Source organism: Triplophysa rosa, linkage group LG22 (genome assembly GCF_024868665.1).
Source record: "Triplophysa rosa linkage group LG22, Trosa_1v2, whole genome shotgun sequence".
NCBI lineage: Eukaryota > Metazoa > Chordata > Actinopteri > Cypriniformes > Nemacheilidae > Triplophysa > Triplophysa rosa.
The window spans coordinates 12,736,962-12,759,339 of NC_079911.1; the positions used below are offsets into that span (position 1 = coordinate 12,736,962).

The following is a 22,378-nucleotide window of genomic DNA, read 5'->3' on the forward strand; positions in this document are numbered from 1 at the left end:
AAAACCTAGTGAGCCGCCTACCCAGACAGTATTTTCGGATATTGTAGGCGTGTTCAAATGTTGGCGTTAGGACCACAGAAAACCTTGGTTATGATGCATGAAGCATTGCACAGTTTTGAGAAGTTAAAAATAATATTTTTGCTAAATTAAAAACGTGCATACGGTACCCATAAAATGCTGTCAAGGTAGGGAGCTCGCTATGTTTTATGTCACGACCACAGAAGGACTGAGATGGCTGAGAAGTTGCAAGTAAATGTTTTTGTTTATTCAGTTTACATAGTTTGCGATTGGACTAAATAATTAATGCATGGTAGATTATTTGCATGATGAAAAATTTCCATTATAACGACTGATGTGGTTTTAATGAGACTTCAGTAACCACAGCTAAAACTATGTTTCCAATAGTTGGCGTTAACATTTAAATCAACCTGGGCATCTACAAATGGGTTAACTGAAGACTCATTTGTGCAGTATAAACTAAGTGCAGTTTTACATGCATAACATACGCATTTGGAAAGCATGGTGTGGGATGCAAGAGAAATCCCGGGGTCTTTGAATATCAGCATACAGTTTATTCTGAACGGAGTAAGATACAGGACATATATCTTTCTCTGTGCACAAACACTGCATTTCCAACAGGCAGCTAGATCCAGTTTAAAAGTCCATTTACACCACACACTTCTTGTCACATTCAAAGAAAAGTGATTGTGGGTGTAAAAGTGTCCTTGATCGCTGGAACAGGAGTGCCAATGAGGGAGGGCAAGGTGAGGGGTCTTTCTTGGGTTTTTAAATGCAAAACCGTTTTTCATTTAAAGTAAACTAAGCCGCACACCTCAATCACTACGATCAGCTGTCCCCCCCAAGAAACACAAGTACAGCAAAAATGAATTGACTCTTTTTATTCCTAAAACAGAAGCAGTGCCACCCAAGGCTGGTGTGGCATTCATATATAATTATTTATATATTGCAGTTCTTCGTTTTTGTGTCTAAATGTGTGGTATAAAATACAATATACGACAATGTACCTCTTTATTTTTAAACACAGTGAACTTCATTGCTGTACAAGTCCCGTGCAGCTAAAGTTTAGCTACAATTGAGTCCACACGCAAAGGCGTGGACAGAAATCCCCCGTCCGGCTTCTCTGTACATCGTGACAATACAAATAATCTGTCTCCCTTACAAAAAATAATACTCTAAAAGCAACCTACTGCAACTTTATTTTATTCATCTTTTTAGTGGGTTTTTCTGTTTGTTTTTGTATTTAAGACGATTACATATATTTTTGACCAATTGCTTTAAAGCAAGAAGGCGATACAAACCTTCTAGAACTTTTATATATAAAAGAGGTTAAGAAATCAGACAAATTATACATTTAAAAACGTACAATAAATAAGACAGATGCAGGCATTTCATTTGAATATAACTCCATCCAAATGAAACACGGAGTTAGAGGTCTTAAAACCCCAACATTCATTCTCTCATGTCTCTTTCCATCAGATTCTATACAGATTACATCTCCATAAACATTGATTAAAGAACTGGCCGAATCCTTGGTCACCGCACGCTATCGTCATGGTAACAGCGAAACCAGGGATTTAGATCATCAGTCAGCACTTTCATTTTCCTTCTGCCTTCACTTTGGCCTCCACATCTCTGAAAATTCATCCAAGGCCTCCATTTTTCTTCTCTCGCTCTCTGGGTCAGTGTTATAACACCAGAAGACTGATTCTCCTCCACAGTGCTGGGTCTCAGGTGTAGTGATTGCCTACCCAGATCATCTCCATTGTAACTCGTGTACATATAAAGTCCAGCACTGTAATTCTCTCTCTTCATTTTTTAGATCCCTCCAGAGTACACCTTCTGTGTACTCTTCTGATCCCTGATAAGGTCCTGCTCTCGTTTCTGCTCGGTGTGTGTTACAACATGGCCTTGATGAAGTTATACATTTGATTAAGCACCACAAAATGAATGGGCAGGCAGGAGCGGCGGTCCTGGGTCGCGGGGTCACAGGTCAACCAGGAAAGGGCATTGTACTGCTCCAACACAAATCTGCAAAAGAAGTAACGGGTGTCAAAAAGTGTAAAAGGGTTGAAAACACAAGTAGATTAGAACCAAATTTTTCTGTGTGACAGAGCAACAGCGCATGTACCTGAGAACATCCGAGGTCTGATTGGAGTCCAGAGGATGAGAATGTTTGCTATGCAAAAGTTCATCTGATTGCACTGAAGACACGTGGAGGTGTAGAGAGGCCTGGAATAAGAGCGAGGGGTGGAGAAAACAGAAAAACAGATTTTAGCTCCATTGCACGTTTTCCCTAAACAAGATACAAAGCTGACTGTCATGTCTCAATGTCAGGGTCTATAATAAATTAGAATGACAAGAGATGCCGTAAGCATTAATGCCTTGGGTGTACATTTTCTATTTTTTATTTGGTACAAGTCAGCAAAAAACTGCTTATCAGATTAGCTTCTTTGCCTTAATAATTCACGTCGAGCACAGTTTCTGTCCTAAACACACCAACAGCAGTCTGACCCATTTCCTGTACACTGTGTTACAGTGTTGCGAGATTCTCAATAAATATGGTTGCAGAAATCATTTTGCATGCATGCCAGTTTACGTAAAACTAAACAAATCCAGTATTTCCAGTGCACATTAGCGGAATCATATACAGCAAATCAATTTTAATGCGATACGGGATTATCAGAAAAAAAATGTCAAAGCCATTTGTTACCTTTAAGAAAAGGGGACACTGGTTCTGTGCCTGTGGACACGCAGACCAGAACCAGTCAGGCAGTGGACCTGCTTTAGCCGTGGACACAAAATAGCCCAGAGCTAATGGCTGCTGGAGGATATTGGGAGCTTCTTCATGAGACTCCATGCGGTCTGTACTTTGACCCTGATCAAGATAAAAATAACAGAGATCAGACAGAGCAACAGGGAGTATGTTGAAAACACTGGTATATGGGCGTCTCTCTGAGATCTTAGTACCTTGCTCCCATCTCCTCCGTGGGGGTACTGGGATCCCGGGGAGTGGACTGGTGAGGTTGTGGGTGAGGCAGGTAAGATGTTTATGAGGTCTGGATCAACCAGATCACTGTCCTGCCCTAGTAGGTCAAAGATGCCGATCGCATCCGTTCCATCTAGAAGTAGCATTAAATGTCAGAATCACATATTTGTATTTGTCACAACAAAGTATAGAATTTAATAAAGACTAATAAATGCTTTTAAAATATGTTGCTCATTATTAGTTCATGTTCAGGCTAATGTTAATAAATGAGACCTAATATAGACGGTTAACATTGGACCCGAAGTTAACTTCTGGTCTTGTCTTTGGTTAAACATAATTTTATATTTAATTCATATTAGTTTTTCATTGTATATTAATTGTGTTAAATTAAATTGAAACTACTCAACAGTTATTGATTCTTTGCGGAGATCTTCCGGAAGTTAACACATAATGATTGTTTATGTTGTTGCTGCTAAAACCGTCTATACACATTATTTTCTCACCATTGCTGGGGTTGAAGGCAATGTCGATGTTTTCGTGTGTGAAGTTGGAGCTGTTGACTTGCACAAAGGCGGAGGTGGGGAACACCAGGATGTGTGTGCAAGACGTGTCCTGCGGCGTGCTCAGCTGGGACGTCTGCATGTTTAAAGTTGTACTGCGACCAAACACCGAACCTGTTGACACAGAGTCTGGAAAGAGAAGAGAGACAGAAAATATTGAAAATAAGCGAGTTTTAAAATAAGATTAAGGAAGCGTGAATGGAGAAGATCTTTTTTCAGTGAATATGGTGTTTTTGAAAATATCTTATGCTGAGTTCACACGAAATGCAAAGCATCGCGTTCTTTGCAGGAATAGTTCATTATTTTCAAACTATTTTTGTTATTGTCTCCACTCGCCCGGATGTGTCAAACAGGTGACGTCAATGAGCTCTCCGCACAAATTTCTTGCTCAAGTTATAATTTTTAAACTTGTGCAGAGGACGTTTGTCGTGCATTCGCGAATCAGGCAGCGCGATTGCCGTGAAAACATGACACATGCGTGTTCTGCGCAAGTAAAAAAAGTCAACTCAAGCGAGAAATTCACTGAAAGAGCTCACTGACACTTACTGTTTGACACATCCGGACGTGTGAAGACACTCCACATCACGTAACTCATGCGAAAATAAACTATTATAGTATGCGTCTAATCGTGTCTTTGCATCGACTTTGTATGCTATTTCACGCAAATCGCTTCCTTCTCGTTTGGTGTGAACTCAGCATTAGAATAATGCAATATCAAACCACTCTTTTTTTAAAGCCACACTTTTTTGTTCCTAGCATAGGCATCCAAGTATGAAAAACCCTTATGTTCTTCTCTAAGCTCTATGAGTGATGGGTAAAATCCATTAGATCCAATACATCGTGATACCATGACAGAATGAAAAGCTTTCGTCAAATAAAGCCATCGATCTTCGGTATCATCACAGCAGCACAGGAATCAATAGGAGTGTAAAAAGGTGTTTTATGAGATCGAGACACGCACTGGAGTGTATATCAGATAGGGACAGCAGAGACATGCGTTATGACACGCCGAGGCCATCAATCACTTGCGCATCAAACAGACGCATGACTACAGTGGCGCGAGGATATATTTTACAAATTCTTATATTTCATAAACTGCACGCTAATGTGACAAACTAACCATAAGTGCAAGAAGCCAACATATGATAACGACACATGCATGCCATACGGGGAGAAAAGAGGAAGTGTGATTTTTACCTGGCATGATGACAAATGAGCCCTGGGGTTCCATGGCAACCAGGCAGGCGCTAAGGATGCTGGGAGTGTCAGCTGCCGAGATCCCACACAATCTACAGATTTCCTTCAACCTCCGAGACACCGACTGCAAGTTCCGCCTGCTTAGTAAAATACTCCAGTCTGAAACAGAGCGAGAGGATTAATTTTACAAAGATTTGACACCAAGTTCACAAATTTGAGCAAAGTAAAATACGCATATGCATTACCTCGCAACTCTCCATGGCCTATTCGGCCCAATCGGCCAATCACCACTCTCCATGGCAACGATGTCATCTGAACCAAACCCAGGCACCACTCCCACAGCTTCTGAAGGCCCAGCCTCCGGGCGGAGCCTTTTTTCCTTCGTGCTCTGAGGCGACATGAACAGACAACACTTAAAATGACCGGTCCCAAATACCAAATTCTCTCATATCTCTCGCTTGTACTGACAACTGTGGTCATAAGTTGAAGGTTTAGCACTTGAGTAACAGATGAAATATGAATCCTGCGTAGTTCCTTTAACATCCAACTCACCTGTTGGGTACATCTATGCTGAGGATACAGGTCTCCAGAAGCTCTCCGAACAGGTCCGTGCAGGTGGCCAGCAGCCATCTCTGGTCATGTGACAGGCAGTAGCCCACAAACAAGACGTTGTACTTTTGAGACGCCTCTCCGAAAGTCTCGCCCAGCTCCGTCTGCTTGTCTTTCGTTGGAGCCAGTATAAACGGCGGCGTGTATAACCGGAGACACTCTGGTCTCTGTGGAAAAAGGTCAAATGTCAAAGAGTGAGTAAGTATGCTTTGATTGTAAGCCATGTTTCGTGAACCTGGCACAAATACACACAACATTAAAATCCACCCTAACCTATATGGTGGCCACAACAATGCACACGTTACCATAAACTTTTCCTCTCTAAAATCAAATAACCCTACCAAGTATTCACATCTCTTTTGCGAGTAGGGCAGGAAGTGGGTTGGGAGAAACAGTACCAGCAAGGGGAGAAAGAAAATTGGATTCTACAAATAGCTCGGCGAAGAAGTGCGAGTGGAGCTTTCGAATTCCTCTGCCAAAACATGCAAGCCGGATCCCATTAGGGAGGTCTCACAGAGCTGCCCAAGCAGATAATGGAAAGAGAACTGTTGGGTTGTGCGAGTCCCGTTTGGTTTTGTTCCAGGACGCCGAGGTCAGTGTAACAGTCTCCACACGACACCGAGTTCTCATACAGCACTGAGAGTTGTTAAAGTGTCTGAATGGGATGCTGGTTTGGAAGATGTGTGGAGTGCGTCATAGGAACGGGCTTGGAGACGCTTTCACATTTAAGTCCTATTAACCTCCTAAACAACTGCATAAAGCATCTGTGCTTTCATTATGACATTGTGAAACTTGGAAACATTGACAGTACACCCCTGCTCACCTCTGGGTTCCTGAGGGCAGTGTCAAGGGCAAGGCCAGGGCCAAAACCAGTTAGCGACTTGACATTAGTGGATGCTGGTAGGGGTCTTCTGCACTGGGTGAAGACGGAGAAGGCCAGGGACTTGAGGTGCTGGGCGTACAGGTGCCTCTCCTCGCTCTTTACAGGTTGCAGCAGATACTGACAGGGGACAATCTAACAACAAAATGTTGACGGGTGTAAAACAGAGAAGCAAAACATGTGAAACTGCTTAAATCATATTCTGCGTCACCTACCTGTACAAACACAGAATTGCGGATGTGAGCTGGAAGGGCCTGCAGCATCTCCAAATAGCAGCATAGGAGTCCCAGAGTCCACACGCTCGAGTGTGACGTTCCAGGCTCTGCCTCCTCATAGGAGAAGGGGTCGACGATATAGATCATGATGGCAGGTGGGTACGTGATGGCGTGGGAGTCCCCGTCAGTGGGAACACCGACCTTTTCTCTTTCCATAGTGCTGATAGAAGAGAAGAAAAGAGGTCAACTACAGTTCACATACGTGCTGGTGACGTTTTGCTTTGATTAACACAGAACATGAAGTGTTTATGCTTGTCGTCTAATATTAATTTCATAGGACTTGAATGAGGATAAACAGAAATACGATGCTGCTATTTAGACACGAAAACACCACAAACGGGATCATTCTCCGTACCTCTCTGGTGGTTCGGATGGCCCCTGAGTCTGGCTGTTGACAGTTGAACTGTCTCCAGAGAGGCTCGAGTTCTGGGTGACAGCCTGCTGGCCCAGAGCCCCAGACTGGGAGCTGTTGCCTTGGACTCCTCCCATGCTCGTAAAAGGAGGGAACGAGCTGGGCTTGGCACACTGGATGCTGTTGCCCTGAGGGCCTGAGGAGGTGTTATTGGTGCTGCCTGGCAAGCCTGAGCCATTGTTGCTGGCAGCTCTGCTGTTGTTGAGGGCAGAGCTTTCAGAGGCCATTGAGGTTTGGGAGTTGGTGGAGGCGGAGCCTGAAGATTGCGAGGAAGTGGGTTGCGTGGAAGAGGGGGCGGGACTCGGCTGAATGAGGAGAGAGCTGTCCAATGTCTGTGCGGCAAGGTATGGAGCTGCAAAAAGAAACGGAGAGAAGAGTTTGTTAAGAATTTTTTACTCCATTTTAAGCATAACTGTTGGTTCCTGTCGTGGAATCTTACCGAGGTCATGTCTGCAGGCTTGGGCGAACAGCTTGAGTTTGGCAAACGCATCACTGCTGCCATTAGCCGTTTTCAAGAACCAATCATTGACCGGCTGTTCTGTGAGCTTTTTTGCAGCAACCCCACCCACCCTGACAATGCCATCAGCATGCACCTTTGAGATTGGTCGATGCTGCCCGAGTTTACAAGACTGTTGGACAAAAAGACAGAAACAAATCAGAAAGTTCCTCCAATTTTAAGGGGAGACTGGATACGTCTAAACCAAAACCATGTGTGCTGGTACTGGTTAAATAAAAGTCATCTTTACATACAAACATGAGTGTTATTTGATCGTTGTTCTTTTAACATTGTTAAATGGCTCATTGTAAGACAGGAATTTGCTTGTGAAAGAAAAGCTTGGCACGCCAGACAACCTCTCTTACCTCATAGACCGCTGTCAGCTCTCTAAAGAAGCTCTTGGCTCCGGTGAGAAGAGCATCGCTGTCTGGGCAGAGGACCAGATATCCCACGTCTCTCTGGGAGCCAAAGGGATCCAGCAGAAGCTTTTCCCAGTACGGCAGGCCGAAGGGAGAGAGCACAACAAAGTCATACTCGTACCCAACCAGGAAGGTAGGAATGGGCAGAGGCTCCGGAGACTCATCAGTGCCTGGAAAGAAAAAATAAAAATTGAATCACAAAGTAGATATCGCTGAGTATTCTTCAAACCAGCACCTTTCTTCAACAGCCTAGGTAGTGCAATAACCACTGGGACGGCAGTTTGTGCTTAATACTTGCTCCCTAAAAACTTGATGGACTTCTGAGAGCCCTTGTTGCTCACCGTAAGACCCTCTTCCAGCCATCTTGTGAAACTGCTGCCATGTGAGAGGACCTTGGACACCCCAAGAGCGGACGGTCCTCTTCTTCTGGATGGCATCCTGGAGAACAGGCTGGAGAGAGAGGAGAACCCTCAACACGTCCTGAGAGCACAGACCACTCACGTCCACCGCTGGAGAAAGAGACATTAGTTTAGACATGTAACATTGACATTATTTACAATCTTACGTAAATAAAAAAAACCTCCAGTAAATGTGTTTATATCTCACCGCTGCGTTTGGCCCAATGATGCAAACACGTGCTCTTCACCAGCGCCTCATCCACTTTTCCACCGGACATGTTGTCCATGAACTGCCTCCCGTGTTCTAGTGCCAGGTAACAGTCGTTGTGGAAGTCCCTCTCCTCTACACGGACGCATGGTGGTACTGTGGCGCCTCCTGGCCCTTGGGAAGTCAGTTCTTCAGGGTCCAATCCCAATATGGGGGAGAAAGGATTAGTGCACTGATCCTGCAGGAGAGAGATAAGATCATCCGGGACTCGATCCTTGGTTCCGCCCCCTGTCTTCTCTAAGGATATGCTCCGTAACGTCTCAAAGCGCTTTTCCACTTCCTGGCTGACGTCCGAACCCCGTCCAATGATATCCAGCTCGTCTTCCAGGAAGAGGCCCGAGCCGTTACCGTAGCGGCGATTGACTACCGCGCTAAAGCCGCACCCGCAGGGGTACTGTGCCTCCATGTTGGGGTCGTTAATGTAGATGCCCACGTCGGCGCCTTTGATGTTCATGTTGCAGACGCAGATGCAGCAGCTGTCGAAGTTGCAGTCTTTGAACAGGTTCATGACAGACTCCGACAGGATGAGGTTGACATACAAGCTGTGGGCTTCGGGGATGGATGGGACCGTGGCGGGCTCCACCGAGTTGAGAGGCCTGCAGGTGGAGGGTGTCGAGGCAGGCGAGTACAGGTCCGAGTTCTCGTATTTGAGGGACCCCTGGACGCTGGCGGGGCCTCTGGGAGTGCGTGGAGTCCGTGGGGTACGAGGTGTGGGAGCGGAGAAACGGGGCGTGGCAGGGGAGGGGAGGATGCTGGTGCCGCTGTTGCTGGGTGGGGCACTGTTGGACAAAAATGGCGTGTGGGTCGAAGGGGTGTACGTTTGAATGTACTCCTGTTCCAACGTGCTGTTTTCACTAAAGACAAAGAGAATTTAGTTAATTCTGGTCTCACAAACACATTATCAGTTGATATAACAGATCACAGTAGACTGATATTATGAGCTGCTGTACTGATATCCTAAGAGGACCTCCAGGTGGGAGGGAGAGAAAAACTATTTTTAGACAGACGGTCCAACAGGCAGCTGTGCAAGAAATGAAAGCACAGCTTGTGCCACACGGACTGTGTGTGTGTGTGAGAATGCCGAGTGTTGCTCCCAGTGGCCTTTAAAAACAGGCATCCGTGTGAAGGTCCCCCGTTTGAAGACGTGGCCCTCCACCCCAGCTGCTGAGGGTTATAAAAGAAGCCTGACCAGCTCATAAAGAGCTTTTGCAGCGCCTTTAACAAACGCGAGCTTTACGACTAGACTTATCGCCCTGTCATCGACCGTTCCCGACACCCCCTCCTCTCTTAGCTTCACACTTTTCATCAAATTCCCACCGTTGTCAAATATAACGTCCAAGAATACACTGTTCTTGTTGCTCCTTGCGATTGCGCACAGAGAGAACTGTAAAAAGAAGTTTTATTTGATTATTTTTTCATCTGCTTTAATATTGCTGCTGGATGGAGAGACAATAATTTGAACAGCATGACTCAAACCTCAAAACAGAATGAAAGAGTGTAGCTCAAGTTTACCCTGACACAGGTTCATAACATCACACGAGAAAGCGATCCAATCGACGAGATTATGAAAAACACAGTGTTAATAACAATCAGATGTGGCCGTCTGAGCAAACACCAGCTATTCAAATAAACTGGTCGATGAGGTGCAGAAAGCAGGTTTAGGACAGTGATGAAGATCGGAGATAAGCAGCTACAAGTGTAAGATAATAGAAGAATAGGGGCAGCGGATGGATTTGACAGGATAATAACCAGAGCTGTTTTATTCTTTATCTGCCATTATTAAGAACAAGAGGTGCGTGGGTGTAAATATCAGAGTGAACACGTGACTTGGAGTTAATACATATCCAGTGTGTGAACTTAAAGGGACAGTTCACCCAAAAATGAAATTTCTGTCATCATTTAATACTCACCTTCAGGTTGTTCCAAACCTGTGTAAATTTCTTTGTTCTGCTGAACACAAAGATATTTGAAAGAATGTCAATAAACAAACCGATCTCATTCCCCATTTACTGCCATAGTAGAGAAAATAAATACTATGAGAGTCAATGTAGGATGAGAACTGTTTGGTTACTGACATTCTTGCAAATATCTTTCTTTGTGTTTAGCAGAACAAAAAAATTATACAGGTTGAAAATTATAAGAGGGTAAGTAAATGATGACAGAATTTTCATTTTTCGGTGAACTATCCCTTTAACCCTTTAGAACCTGAAGCAAAAGTTTTCACACGTTTTATTTTTTTGACTGTCAAATTCTAACACAATGTGCCATCATCATGTGCAAGGTATCATTTTTTTCAGAAATAAATGTCTTTAAATAAATTAAGGTTATTGACCATTACTGTGTGTTGTGAGTTTGCAAATAGAACAAAATAGACAAAATAAATAGACAAAAATAAAAAATGGAAATATTTGATTATTTTTTAAGGTTTTTTTGACTTGAAAAATATACTAGTACATGCATAAAAGTCTTTTTAGTGTCACTCATGTACATAGTTTTCATTCATGAGCCTTTTTACCCCCAGTTCTCCGGGTGTATATTTTGCAGTATTCACTCAAATGTGGTGGTTTCTGAAGCAGTTCCTGTCTAATTGCAAGCACATCACACACGTTTCATTGTCAAAAATCATCCCAATCGCCTCTTCTGTTGTGTATCTCCTCTTTGCTAATTTTATTAGAGCGCTCCACAAAAACAGCAGCTCCGTAACTACTAGTTCATATTCGCCCCCTGCCGCTCTCCACGAAAACAGCATCGATTGGCTGACAGAACGCAAGACATGACCGTAATATACCATATATGATCAAAAAGCACAGTTTGTCTACTTTTAGGAACAATTCAAATTTTTCTGATAGCACAAATGGTTGGAGTTATGGTCAAATGAATACCGCTTGGTAGTGTTAATACATCTGATGAGGAAAAAATCATTTTGCATCCCTGTTTGTAACTCACCCGTCCTTGTTAAAGATGCTCATAGCAGGTACGCTGTTGAGTAGCTCCAGTTTACTCACTGTCCAGCTTGGCCTGTACACGCACTCATCAGGCAGTTTGATAGGAGGCAGGCACTGGCTGGGCAGAGACTTGAGGGGGGCAAACATGGAACAGCCTACGAACGGCTGACACAAGTCCGGTTTGTACACAAATGAGAAGTCCTGTGAGATAAAGACAGCGTTAGAAGCATGCTGAATTTTGTGATCCAGAAGTAAAGATTCTTAAAAGGAAGCATTTGAATGTATGCATACATACATTTAAACCAACACCCAGATTGTGCTACTTCGGACGGTTTACATTGCAGCGAAGAGATTTTCATAACTCATCTCACCTTGATCTCTGAAGGTTTAGGACTGCAGAAACTCTCCTCCACCTCGATCTTAAACTGGCCACCCAGACCAGCCGGGCCGTCCAGCATGTTGAGGCTCGAGCCTGGCTCCATGCAGCCGTACTCTTTACTGCCCATGTTCATGGGGGAGTAACCCATGATGTGCTGCTCCAGAGAGGGAGGTGTAGGGAACATCTGGTGCAGATCGGCCGTGCCTGAGGGAGGGAAACATGACATGGAAGGATGAAGGATTGAGACAGCAAGAATGACAGACATGTTGCTGTTTTTTTTAATACCACCGCTAAAGAAGCACTGTTTCATGATGGATCATTATTTTACAAATGAGGCCATAAAAGCTGCACGCATTGTAATTATAAAACAATTAGCAAAATGCTGTTTAGAATAATTTCAGATGGAGTATAGCTTGTCATACTGTGAGTATTGAGGGTGTATGTCAACCTCAGCAAATGATTTCATGTCTACCCGTACAGTGAATTTGACTGAGCACAGCGTGCTTGTCTGCGTACACCGTTTGGGTTGTCGCAGTGACCAGCAGGGGGCGAATGTGTATATTCGAGTGTGAATGAATTAAATGCTGTATATTTATAGATACAGAGACTGGACTCACTTATACAGGAGACAGGATCCAGTGTGGCTGGCTTGGACTCCTTACTGCCAAACTTCTCGTCTGCTCCATTTACAGCTCTTCGGGCCCCAGGCTGTGGAGACGAACACAAATCCATACATTCAGATACATCTGAATCACGTCATAAAAATCAAACCAAATTACCTAAAAAAAAATACTAATACAACGTATACATTTTCCAACAGCAGACTGATACAAAATTGAATTGAATTTTTAATCAAAATAAGTGATTGTTTGCAACTCTATTTCAAACAGTGTATTGTAATAATCCACATTAATTTAAATGCTAAAAGAATAATATCAATGGGTTCATCAAATTTGTGAAAAAATAAAAAGCCAAAAAGAAACTAGCAAGACTGATACTGACTGTTTGCTCATCTTCGTCCGAGTTGAATAGGTTGTCCAGGTCTTTGATGGAGACCGCCAAGTCTGAATCATGTATGAGACTAGTGGAAACGGCCCGGTTATTAGCTGCAGCCCGCTGAGCATCTGAGCGATAGAGAGAGAGAGAGAACTTAACACAGACAAGTTATCTGGTGTAACAACAGATCACATCAGAACAAGTCCCTTTCCCAGTCAGTGAATTTAACCTTTACGGGCAAGAATACGACCCAACTGACCCAGACAATGTCAATGGGGGAATATAATCGAATAAAAGAACTGAGGGTTTGAAAGGGGTTCATGAGAGACTTGTTGAGATTGCTGGTGTGTAACAGAGGAAACATGACAATCCTCACCATCTGACAGAGAAGCGCTCCCATCTTCTCCCTGCGAGAGAAAGAAAAATGATTACAAACTGTAATATATAATCTACAAACACAGATCATAACATTGGCTAATAACCTTGGCTATCTTCTGAATATCGCATAATTCCTTGCATATTGTACTACATTTTCAAAACACACACTCCTCAATATCTAACAATTCTGCTCACACTGATGAAATTCTATCCCGTCCCCAAAACATAATATAAAAACCGGCAAGAACGTGTTGCTTCGCAATCACATGTTTGTTTACTTTCACCCAGATGCAACCAACCAATCCTAGTGTGAGAGCAAAAGATGGAAAGAGAGATGAGGTTTAATCTAAAAGAGAAACAAGAGACTGCCGAAGGAGGAGGGGGGTACAGTACGTTTCTAAATTGCCATCAAATGACATCTTCCACACACAGCATAATAAACAACCCGGTAATATAAGAAAAGAGCACAGGCTAATGGCACACACTGCAGTTTTCCTCCCAGACCCTTAACCTGCCCCCCATGCAACCTTTGCATCCGTGCCGGCATTACAATGCAAACCGCACGCCACGCGGAGATTCATTACGCCGTGCATAATTTCATTACGCTGCAGGCAGTCTCTCTGCATAAAGAGTGTAATCTGTTCCTGCGTACACACACTCCACATCCTAATGACCAACACCCTAATAAAACGCCTGTACGTACAAATCACGCCACCCTGGAATCGATAGCAGAACCCTGGGGTGGGGTAAAGGAGTTAAAGCTGCAATTTTCCATGTAAACCGTGCACTTTGCAAACGTATGCTTGTTACGGGCGATGATGTTGTGTCGCATCATATGGCCCCCTATTACTAAACAAACATTTCTGGAGTGATCTGTGGGTTGTAAGGTTACAGAGACACCGACAAATGTAGTGGGTACACAAAGGCCCTCTTACAAGATGATGAAACACCACAGACAAAAGTACTGAAGGTAATGGTACAAAAAAAGGTATCCTCCGCAGATGCCAGAGAAATGAGCAAAAAAATGTGGAAGATACTTTGACAGAAACTATTCACGCTCCTTCTCCTCCACGTTTGGGGGCGTTTGATTCAAGGTCTCAGACGGGAATCTCCCACAAGCTGAAGAGTCAACGTCAGGCAAGCTTCTAACACACTATACGGTCTAAGAACTTCCTATTTACAGACAAAAAACCGCACTCGAGTTTCTCCCAACCCTCACATTTATTCTTAAAAAAGTGCATCGTGGGTTATCTCTAGCTAATGTCGCCCCCAAGCATTTCTCACCTTGTGTTTCTTTCCCGGTTCTCTATCTCCACCAGCTTTGTCTTTCTTATCTGAGAAGGTGAACTTAACATCCCCATCGACAAATGCGTAGGGGTCGACCTCGGGCTCGTGGTCGCCGTCTGTGATGGCTGCAGCCAGGTGCTGGTTCTGTCGTTGCAGGTACGTCTGGACACGTTCATCCGAGACCTTGAGAGGCCTTTTGGAGGCAGCCATTAACCTACATTAGAAAAACACAAATAGGTTGAATAAAACCAAAAACAATCAGTTTCACTAAATATGAATAGAAAACTACACATAACCGCATCTTAACGCTAAATATTGTACCAAAATATTTACAAATCTAAACCTTCCAGCATGCCCAAAAATTTACACATTAATTTCATTGTTACAATCAAAGAAAAACAAGCAAAATGCATTCTGGGATTGCACTGCATACATAACGCCTCAATCAGACCAATAAGGATGCGCTCTAAATGATGTAGTTTCATTTTCTCTTCAAGGCCAATTCCAGGAAATCGTAATGCAGAAGAAATGGGTACAAAACAGAAACAAACCTCATTGTTTAACCAAGAGTCAACCACACTAAACACTTTCAACCAGCCATTTCTCACAGTTTCTAAAGAGGGATTAATACCATCAACAAGCTTTCTTCCAAGAAAACAACAGCTTAGCTGAGCGATGTGTACACTTATTTTGTCATAACAGTGATGCTTCATGAATTTATAAGGGTCATAAAGTCGCTGCTTTCCAGATCGCAGCCGTAACGGTAAATTCATATTACACTCAAATTACTCATTCATATGTGTCCATACCTAACCCTAATTCTGCATAAAACCGAACGTGTCAGCATCGAGTACAACCAACAAATATTCCCTCTTTCACAGATTAAACAAACATGAATTTACGTTAACAGGCGTGATATTATGGTCCATCCAAATGCAAATATTTTCATTTTTGCGACACAAAGTTTTGCAGCAAAACTAACAAATGTGCAATTTGGTTCATCTTGGTAGGTTCAAATAATCCAGTTAGGGCTGGGCGGTATGACGGAATATTCCGTTATGTAAATAAGTAGGTGTGGTTAATTCGGCGCTCTGCAGATTGGGCGTTATTTTGAAAAAACAAGTGAATTAATCCATCCATAACAAATTAACGTATCAAATATTCTTTAGACCTTCTTTCAGCCTGTAGTTTAGTGATCCGCTCCAGTCCGGCGCTTTCTCTCTCACCCGCAGTGCATATAAAAAAGCTCATTCTCACCACGTATTTCAGAAGTCAGATTGCTTTGTGAAGCTGTTAACAGTTTTAATAAAGTTTAACTTCAGGCGAGCCAAGTTGAAACTTGCGTTGAAATGCGCGATGATGCTCGCTTTGAATTGAATTTTACTCTAAATAGTTGTTGTGTTTTTGTGCATGTTTATTTTGTGTATACTGCACTGAATTATTTCAGTTCTCAGTGTAATAATAAATGATTACACATATAGGCAGATTAATTTTTTTAAAGTAGTTAATAGAAAATGTACTAAATGCGTAATTTCCTTTCACCCATGTTAAATTAGCATAGTTTTAAGGTTATGGAAACCAGTTAGATCAAATTTACAGTTGTTTTAAATAGGGTGAATGGCATTATATTATATAAAGAATGTCAGAGTTCAAGTAACGTCTGTTAGCATTCAGCATACATACCTGACATAGATGGGGCATCAAGAGATGAACTAGATTGGGCTAAGCAGTCAAAAACAGTGCATCTCTCTGTCTGTACATGATGCACTTTTGACAGGTGCTTTGACAGATTACTTGTGTTTCCACCCTTACAAGCAAAGGTTTTGTTGCACTTGTTGGTATGAGATTTTGACGGTTTGATAACCTTCCGCAAAAGTGTCACGGTTTCACGGTGTTGCAATTACAATACTAAAATGTGTTATTTTCAAATGTCTGCGTATACAAACAACAACTTTTCAACTGGACACAAATACATTTTATTTTTAACCAACATTCATAGAACATATATGTCAGGTAAAAATAAAGCCTTAAAATTATAATACTCTTTCAAAAAATATATTTTTGTCATAGCCTATATATTAGGCCTAAACATCAAACATTGCATTACATGACTTAATTATGTATTTTTGTGTAAACACAGCTCATACCTTAGAAACGGCATCACAGAAAATGTAGTGGTTTTGAAACCTTGACTCTTTCAAATCTCGGTATACCTTGAAACCGGTATTCGGCCCATGCCTAGTTGCACTTGAGGCAACGAGCATTGTCACTGTCAGTAGGGCTGTCACGATTATTAAATAATCGTCTCATCGCGATTGTTTGACCTCATCGCGATGGTTTCAGATCATCGCAATTATTGCACATCTCTATAGAAGACACTAGGGGGAGCTGTAGTGCATCTGCATATTGCATATTTTATTATATATATTGTAACTAAAGCATGGTAATACTTGTAAAATGTACCACCACAACACAATCACTTTAAAAAATACTAAAACATATATCATAAAAATAACCTGCAGTACAATTTAATATTATTTCAGTGTGAAAACCAGTCTACCAAAATCTCATTAACACACAAGTAAAATTTTATTGTAGTCTTGCAAGTGAGAAAAAAACAGACTAGAAGCTTTTCTATGACTGATAGCATTTTAATGGTGGCTTCAATTCACACCTGATCAATTTACTTCATTTACAAGTATTTGGTGGTTGTATTATTATTGACAGGTAAAAGCCTAAACCTTCAGTATGATGACCCAATTTTTTCCGATGTATTTCCAAGAAAAAAGCATAGTCTTGTATTCAGAACAATATGGTCGTTTCAAAGCTGAATAAAAAATGTATGAGAATTAAAAGTCAAAGCTCTAAAACAGACAATTAATCGTCATAATCGCAATGATTTATTAGACAATTAATCGTCAGCCAAATTTCATAATCGTGACAGCCCTAACTGTCAGCATCAACTTTGGTGAAGTGTAACTACACTTTTGAACATTTAGTTCTCTCCGCCATCGTCGCGAATTACGAACGTCTTTCTTCTGTGCGGATGTTCGTGTGTGCGCGCTGTGTAGACACAAACTGTGTGCGAGACACGTGACATGCCGCCTCTCGCGCTCTGCTGGGAATAACGAATATGCATGCGCCAAAGATTAAATTCTTGGTGTTATTGAAAATTAAAAACTATTGTTGAAATAAAATGTGCAAGATAACGTTAATGTAGCAATACCATATAAGATTTTTTTCCCTGAGGACCGAAAGCAGAACCGATAAGGGCGGAGCTTATCGATTCTCCGGTCTTTCATAATTTTGCCCATGGGCCTGTTTAATACCGGGTTTCGGTACCCATCCCTAGTGAAGAACAATAAAGACCTACAGTACAGACCCCATGAACACCAGTTATATACTGTACTCTCATTGTTTGTGCATATATTCATACTTTCATTCCTATACTTGTTGTCTATCTTCCTTCTGTATGCATATGATATAGTTAGAAGATAAATATAAATAAATAATAAATCTCATTATCAGAACCTAATCTGATATCTTCAGTACATTTTCATAACTTGCCTGTTTTAACTATGGTGAGCATTTAAATGAACTGTAATAAATAAAGGAAATAAATCTAAGAAAAATGAGGTATAAGATATAGAATTATAATGGGAGATTGTTACAGTGAAATATATTGTTACCGTGAAATAAAATTACTGTGATAAATATAAATTTGTGATCACCATTTAAACCTTAACCCAGTTGTATGTGTGCACGCACGTGAGAATTGGATCAATCACCTCGTACATCACAACAGCCCCAAGCCTGCACACTAGCAAGCACGATGTCAAAGGGCACATAGCGAGAGATTACCATGGCTTGTGCGCTCAGAACATTCTGCATAGAACAACAGTGTGTTTCGTGCAAGTATGTGCGGTCGGGCTACATCACAACTATTTCAAAACACATACTTCACAAACACACAAGGACGTTTGGGGATCATATCGGGGGCTCCCGCTAACAACGCTGGCCGCAGGAAATAAAAGGGCTGCGAGCGGAGGGATTAGGGGGTTCTACTGGCGGCGAGAGGGTCCGCAGGGGGGTCCCACTCTGGCTTTAGAAGCACTGTTACTTAAGCCGTCATTACACAACACAAATGCAGAATTCAGTCGACAGAGCCAGTGCGAGATTCTGACAAACAGAAAAACTGACGTTTTACAGTTTATGGGAAGCTTTAAATTTTAAAGATGTGTACTAGCAGTTTACTGAATTCTTGGAGACCTCAATGTGGTTTTAAAAAAGACTACGTAAACAAAATGTCTGAAAGATGACATCAAGGAAAACAAGACTTTCCTTTGAAAAAAAATGATGTACTATGCAGAGATTCTCAATGTCACAGACAAAAGCTCAGAGAACCTATCCTGCAAATGTAGGTCATTCAGAAACAGACATAGTAATAAAACATTAAGTACATCAACTTGACCTTCCTATGCTTACAAATCAACGCCTGAATCAGTATTTAACAACTTGTCAAATATTGCCAAACCACTGAGATCAGCCAATCACAACAGAGATCATTCATAGCAATTTTAAGACACTGGTGGTGCACAATTTACACACTGTATTGTTAAATAAATCTGATACTCACTCAGTAACCGACATAATCCCTTCAGCTCCAAGTGATACCTCTTCTCTTAGTTTATCTCCTGGTAGATATGGCGTTGGAAATTCTGTGTCTTTCCTACGTGGCAGGTTAAAGAACCTCCATGGTGCGTGATTTCCGTCGTATTCCATATTGACTGCTGCGCTGATGTACGGGGTTGGTTCCATGGGCTCAGGGTACGCAGGGGGGAAAGGTTGAGTGTGCGGTTCCAATCGGCTTTCATCCGGCCCTTTCTGGGGTAAAAGGCAGGGTTCTGCAGAGGGAGGGTAAAAATGTTGGCTGTGGGGGGTAGAGGGGTTCTTAATCGCATCTGAGTGATCGTCGCCACCTTCGCAGGGGTGAGGGCTAAGAGGGGGCGGCTGCGGGGAACCGACCATCTCTGTCGAGCCACCGGTGCCCACGGTGGCTCCGCCCCCACTGTGTAGCTGCGGAGGTTTCGAGCTGGTGTTCACATCAGATGGGCGGAGCCCAGAAAATCGCCCACCCTCCTGACCTCTGAGGACCAGGCGTTGACCCGCAGAAGCCTCGGTTTCCATGGAAACATCTTCACAGACTGAGTTGCGGTGGTGGAAGGGCGTTTGCGGCCGTTTTTGTTGCTTGTCGCCCTTTTCTGGTTTCTCCCCGGCCTTGTGCTTGATGGGCGGCTGCGGTGTCTGACCAGCGGTGGGCGGCTGGCCGGGCGTACTGCCTGCTCTCTGCTTCATTGTCTTATGCCTGATAAAAAAGAGAGACTTTTTAAATACAAGATCACATTTATAAAGAACATGATGAGTTATGAATTGCTGACATACTAATTAGGAAAGCTTATTACCAAGAATCATCATTTCTTTTCACTACGAGGGTTTCTAACATTTTCTTTCAGGTTTAATAGGCCTTTGAGACTCCAAACAGAGAAATGCAAGTTTCTTAATTAGCTCATAATTTCATATTTTTTAAATTATTACAGGATCCTTGGAAAAAAAACACCATTTGAATAAAAATTCTCAGCTTGTCGAGTCCAAGGACAGGCTTTTAACAATAAGTGCTCGAGTACTATCAGAGTCTGTCTGGCCTGATAACGTGTGTCCACACTTTCTCCGAGATATGTAAAGCTCCACAGCTGCCAGAGTTTCCCTGTGGGTTCCCTTTTAAAGTCTCTCTTTTATAATAGTACACTTGAGAATCACCATCTCAACCTCCAGAGTCTCAGCACACGAGCCTACAGTGAGATCTGAATCCTTCTAATACACAGCTGTCATCTCTCCCTTGCAAATGCCCAGCACGAACCTTTCACAACAACTGCTCGCATTACAAAGCCAGGAAACTTCAGTTTGCGTCAGACATTAAACGCGTGAGGTGTGTGTACACGTTAGTGTATGAGAGAAATATTGTGTTTAGTTTGTGTAGTATGAGCATCGAGGAACTTAATTTAGAACAAACATGTAAACAAAGAAACCACAGGCTACTTTGCGGTGGGAAATGAGAGGGTGCGAGCAAGCAGACCTGTGTGCACTGCATACGAGTCTACACGAGGACCCTGAGAAGATTACAAACACCTCAGAGAAGCATTAGCACGTAAAACCTGTCTGTGCAAACAAACACAGCAAATAAAAAGCCCACTTAAACAGACACAAGCAGAACACAAGGCAGTCAAGGGTAAAATTATACCCTCCCTTTTTCAACACACTCAAATCAATTTTACGTGCATGTACCTTACACGCACAACAACTCGCTCAAACTAGAAGAATGCTAAGCAAGCAGAAAGGGTGTCGGGTCAACGCGTGGTCATTTTCACTTCACTGGGGGACTCCGAGTTTCATCGCACCTCTCATGCTGGGACCCTTCCAAAAACAAATCTGGCTCATGACAGCAGTCCCGCGGGGCTTCGCCTGCTCGTGACCTGCTACTTGATACAGAGAAAAGAGAAGATGACCCATAGAAAGGCCACACAGCGGTCTGAAACAGTAACATACTGTACACCGGGTGTTGGCATTGCTCAAAAAATGCTCCACAGAAAGCAACTGGACTGACTGTTGTTGGTACTTGCTGCCTCAGTACAAATGTTCAGAGACTTTTTGGTCATTTACTTTTTTCTACATCATGTAAAGAACACTCTGTGAAAAGAACCTGATTGAAATCAGTGAAATTAATGCTTGAAATTAAACTTTGATGCTTGTTATCTCATATTTCTGGGATTATTTAAACACAAATTATAATTTTATGCCTAATTACTTATTCTAATTTTATACTGCACACGCTTATAAGCAGCATGTAACCAACAAGAGCTAAAACAACAAGTCATGAACAAATGAAATCATTACCTTTTCAATGGCCATAACTGTAAACTAATGATGAGGTAATGATAGCCTTATGTAAATGTTTGTTTCGATTTTGTTTTTGTACACTCTTTAATATAATGTAATCATTTAAATAGTTTAATTTGACACTTGTTTACTTGTTAACAAATCCCCGTGATTAAATTCAAATCTGAATGCAAGAGGTGTAAACATACGAGTGTAAACATCAACTCGGGACAAGAACACAAAGCAGAGGCCAAGATGTCAACAAGCTATTTTTATCTCATTTATCTCCAAACCAACACGAGTATGTGTTGTCTCTTTGCTTTTTAATGACTGAGACAAGAGAAAATACACATTTCAAGTCTAAAGCACATCTTGGCCGGTACGCCAGAGGTTGAGAACACAAAACCAACAGTCCAGAAACTCCCAATGTCAACGCCTTTCAGTTATTTCCTCCTCCACATTTCAAAGGGAAGCAAATACAGAATTAGAGCACGATGTATGAAGTCATTTAGCAACACCACTCACAAACCAGTGCCTCCTGTCTTTACAAAAAGCCTGTTTATTTCTCCAAGGAAAACGTAACGCCTGCCATTTCTGAGAGTGACAAATGATATTGCAAATGCAAATAGCAGCCGCAGTAGCGTGGGGTGCCTAAATAACAACAGCCAATGGGAGTGCGTTTATACCTGGAACAGTTGCAGCTCGATCTCTGCGTGGATTCGACAAAGTCCCAGGCGCCCACTTTCAACAGCGTCTCCTCCTCGGCAGTCCCATTAGGGGCTGTGGCAGAGAATTTTCGTCTGTTGGGGAAAACCAAACAAGATCTATTTATCACTTTAAAAATCACTAAACACAATATACTTAATAACACAGAGATGTTTGCCTGAATGTATGTTGTGGCTCTGAGTTTGATTCAGTATGACTTTAAAAGGAGATTTG

The 22,378-nt window shown here is 42.3% G+C and overlaps 1 protein-coding gene across 1 annotated transcript in view; it reads right to left on the bottom strand.

Moving 5' to 3' along the window:
* Positions 1–416: 416 nt before the first annotated feature.
* med13a (mediator complex subunit 13a) overlaps positions 417–22,378 on the bottom strand; it is a 66,695-nt gene continuing 44,733 nt past the window's right edge. Inside the window, exons 8-30 of the mRNA XM_057320875.1 lie at positions 22,126–22,239; positions 19,143–19,871; positions 14,504–14,720; positions 13,218–13,248; positions 12,848–12,969; positions 12,463–12,553; positions 11,838–12,049; positions 11,468–11,667; positions 8,462–9,375; positions 8,197–8,364; positions 7,802–8,025; positions 7,380–7,569; positions 6,884–7,292; positions 6,469–6,688; positions 6,197–6,388; positions 5,317–5,540; positions 5,010–5,152; positions 4,765–4,923; positions 3,511–3,696; positions 2,989–3,140; positions 2,732–2,896; positions 2,150–2,250; positions 417–2,049 (exon numbers count right to left, since the gene is read on the bottom strand). Of these exons, the coding sequence (XP_057176858.1) occupies positions 1,917–2,049; positions 2,150–2,250; positions 2,732–2,896; positions 2,989–3,140; positions 3,511–3,696; positions 4,765–4,923; positions 5,010–5,152; positions 5,317–5,540; positions 6,197–6,388; positions 6,469–6,688; positions 6,884–7,292; positions 7,380–7,569; positions 7,802–8,025; positions 8,197–8,364; positions 8,462–9,375; positions 11,468–11,667; positions 11,838–12,049; positions 12,463–12,553; positions 12,848–12,969; positions 13,218–13,248; positions 14,504–14,720; positions 19,143–19,871; positions 22,126–22,239 (5,296 nt within the window). The 3' untranslated portion in view covers positions 417–1,916. The remainder of the gene's footprint in view (positions 2,050–2,149; positions 2,251–2,731; positions 2,897–2,988; positions 3,141–3,510; positions 3,697–4,764; positions 4,924–5,009; positions 5,153–5,316; positions 5,541–6,196; positions 6,389–6,468; positions 6,689–6,883; positions 7,293–7,379; positions 7,570–7,801; positions 8,026–8,196; positions 8,365–8,461; positions 9,376–11,467; positions 11,668–11,837; positions 12,050–12,462; positions 12,554–12,847; positions 12,970–13,217; positions 13,249–14,503; positions 14,721–19,142; positions 19,872–22,125; positions 22,240–22,378) is intronic.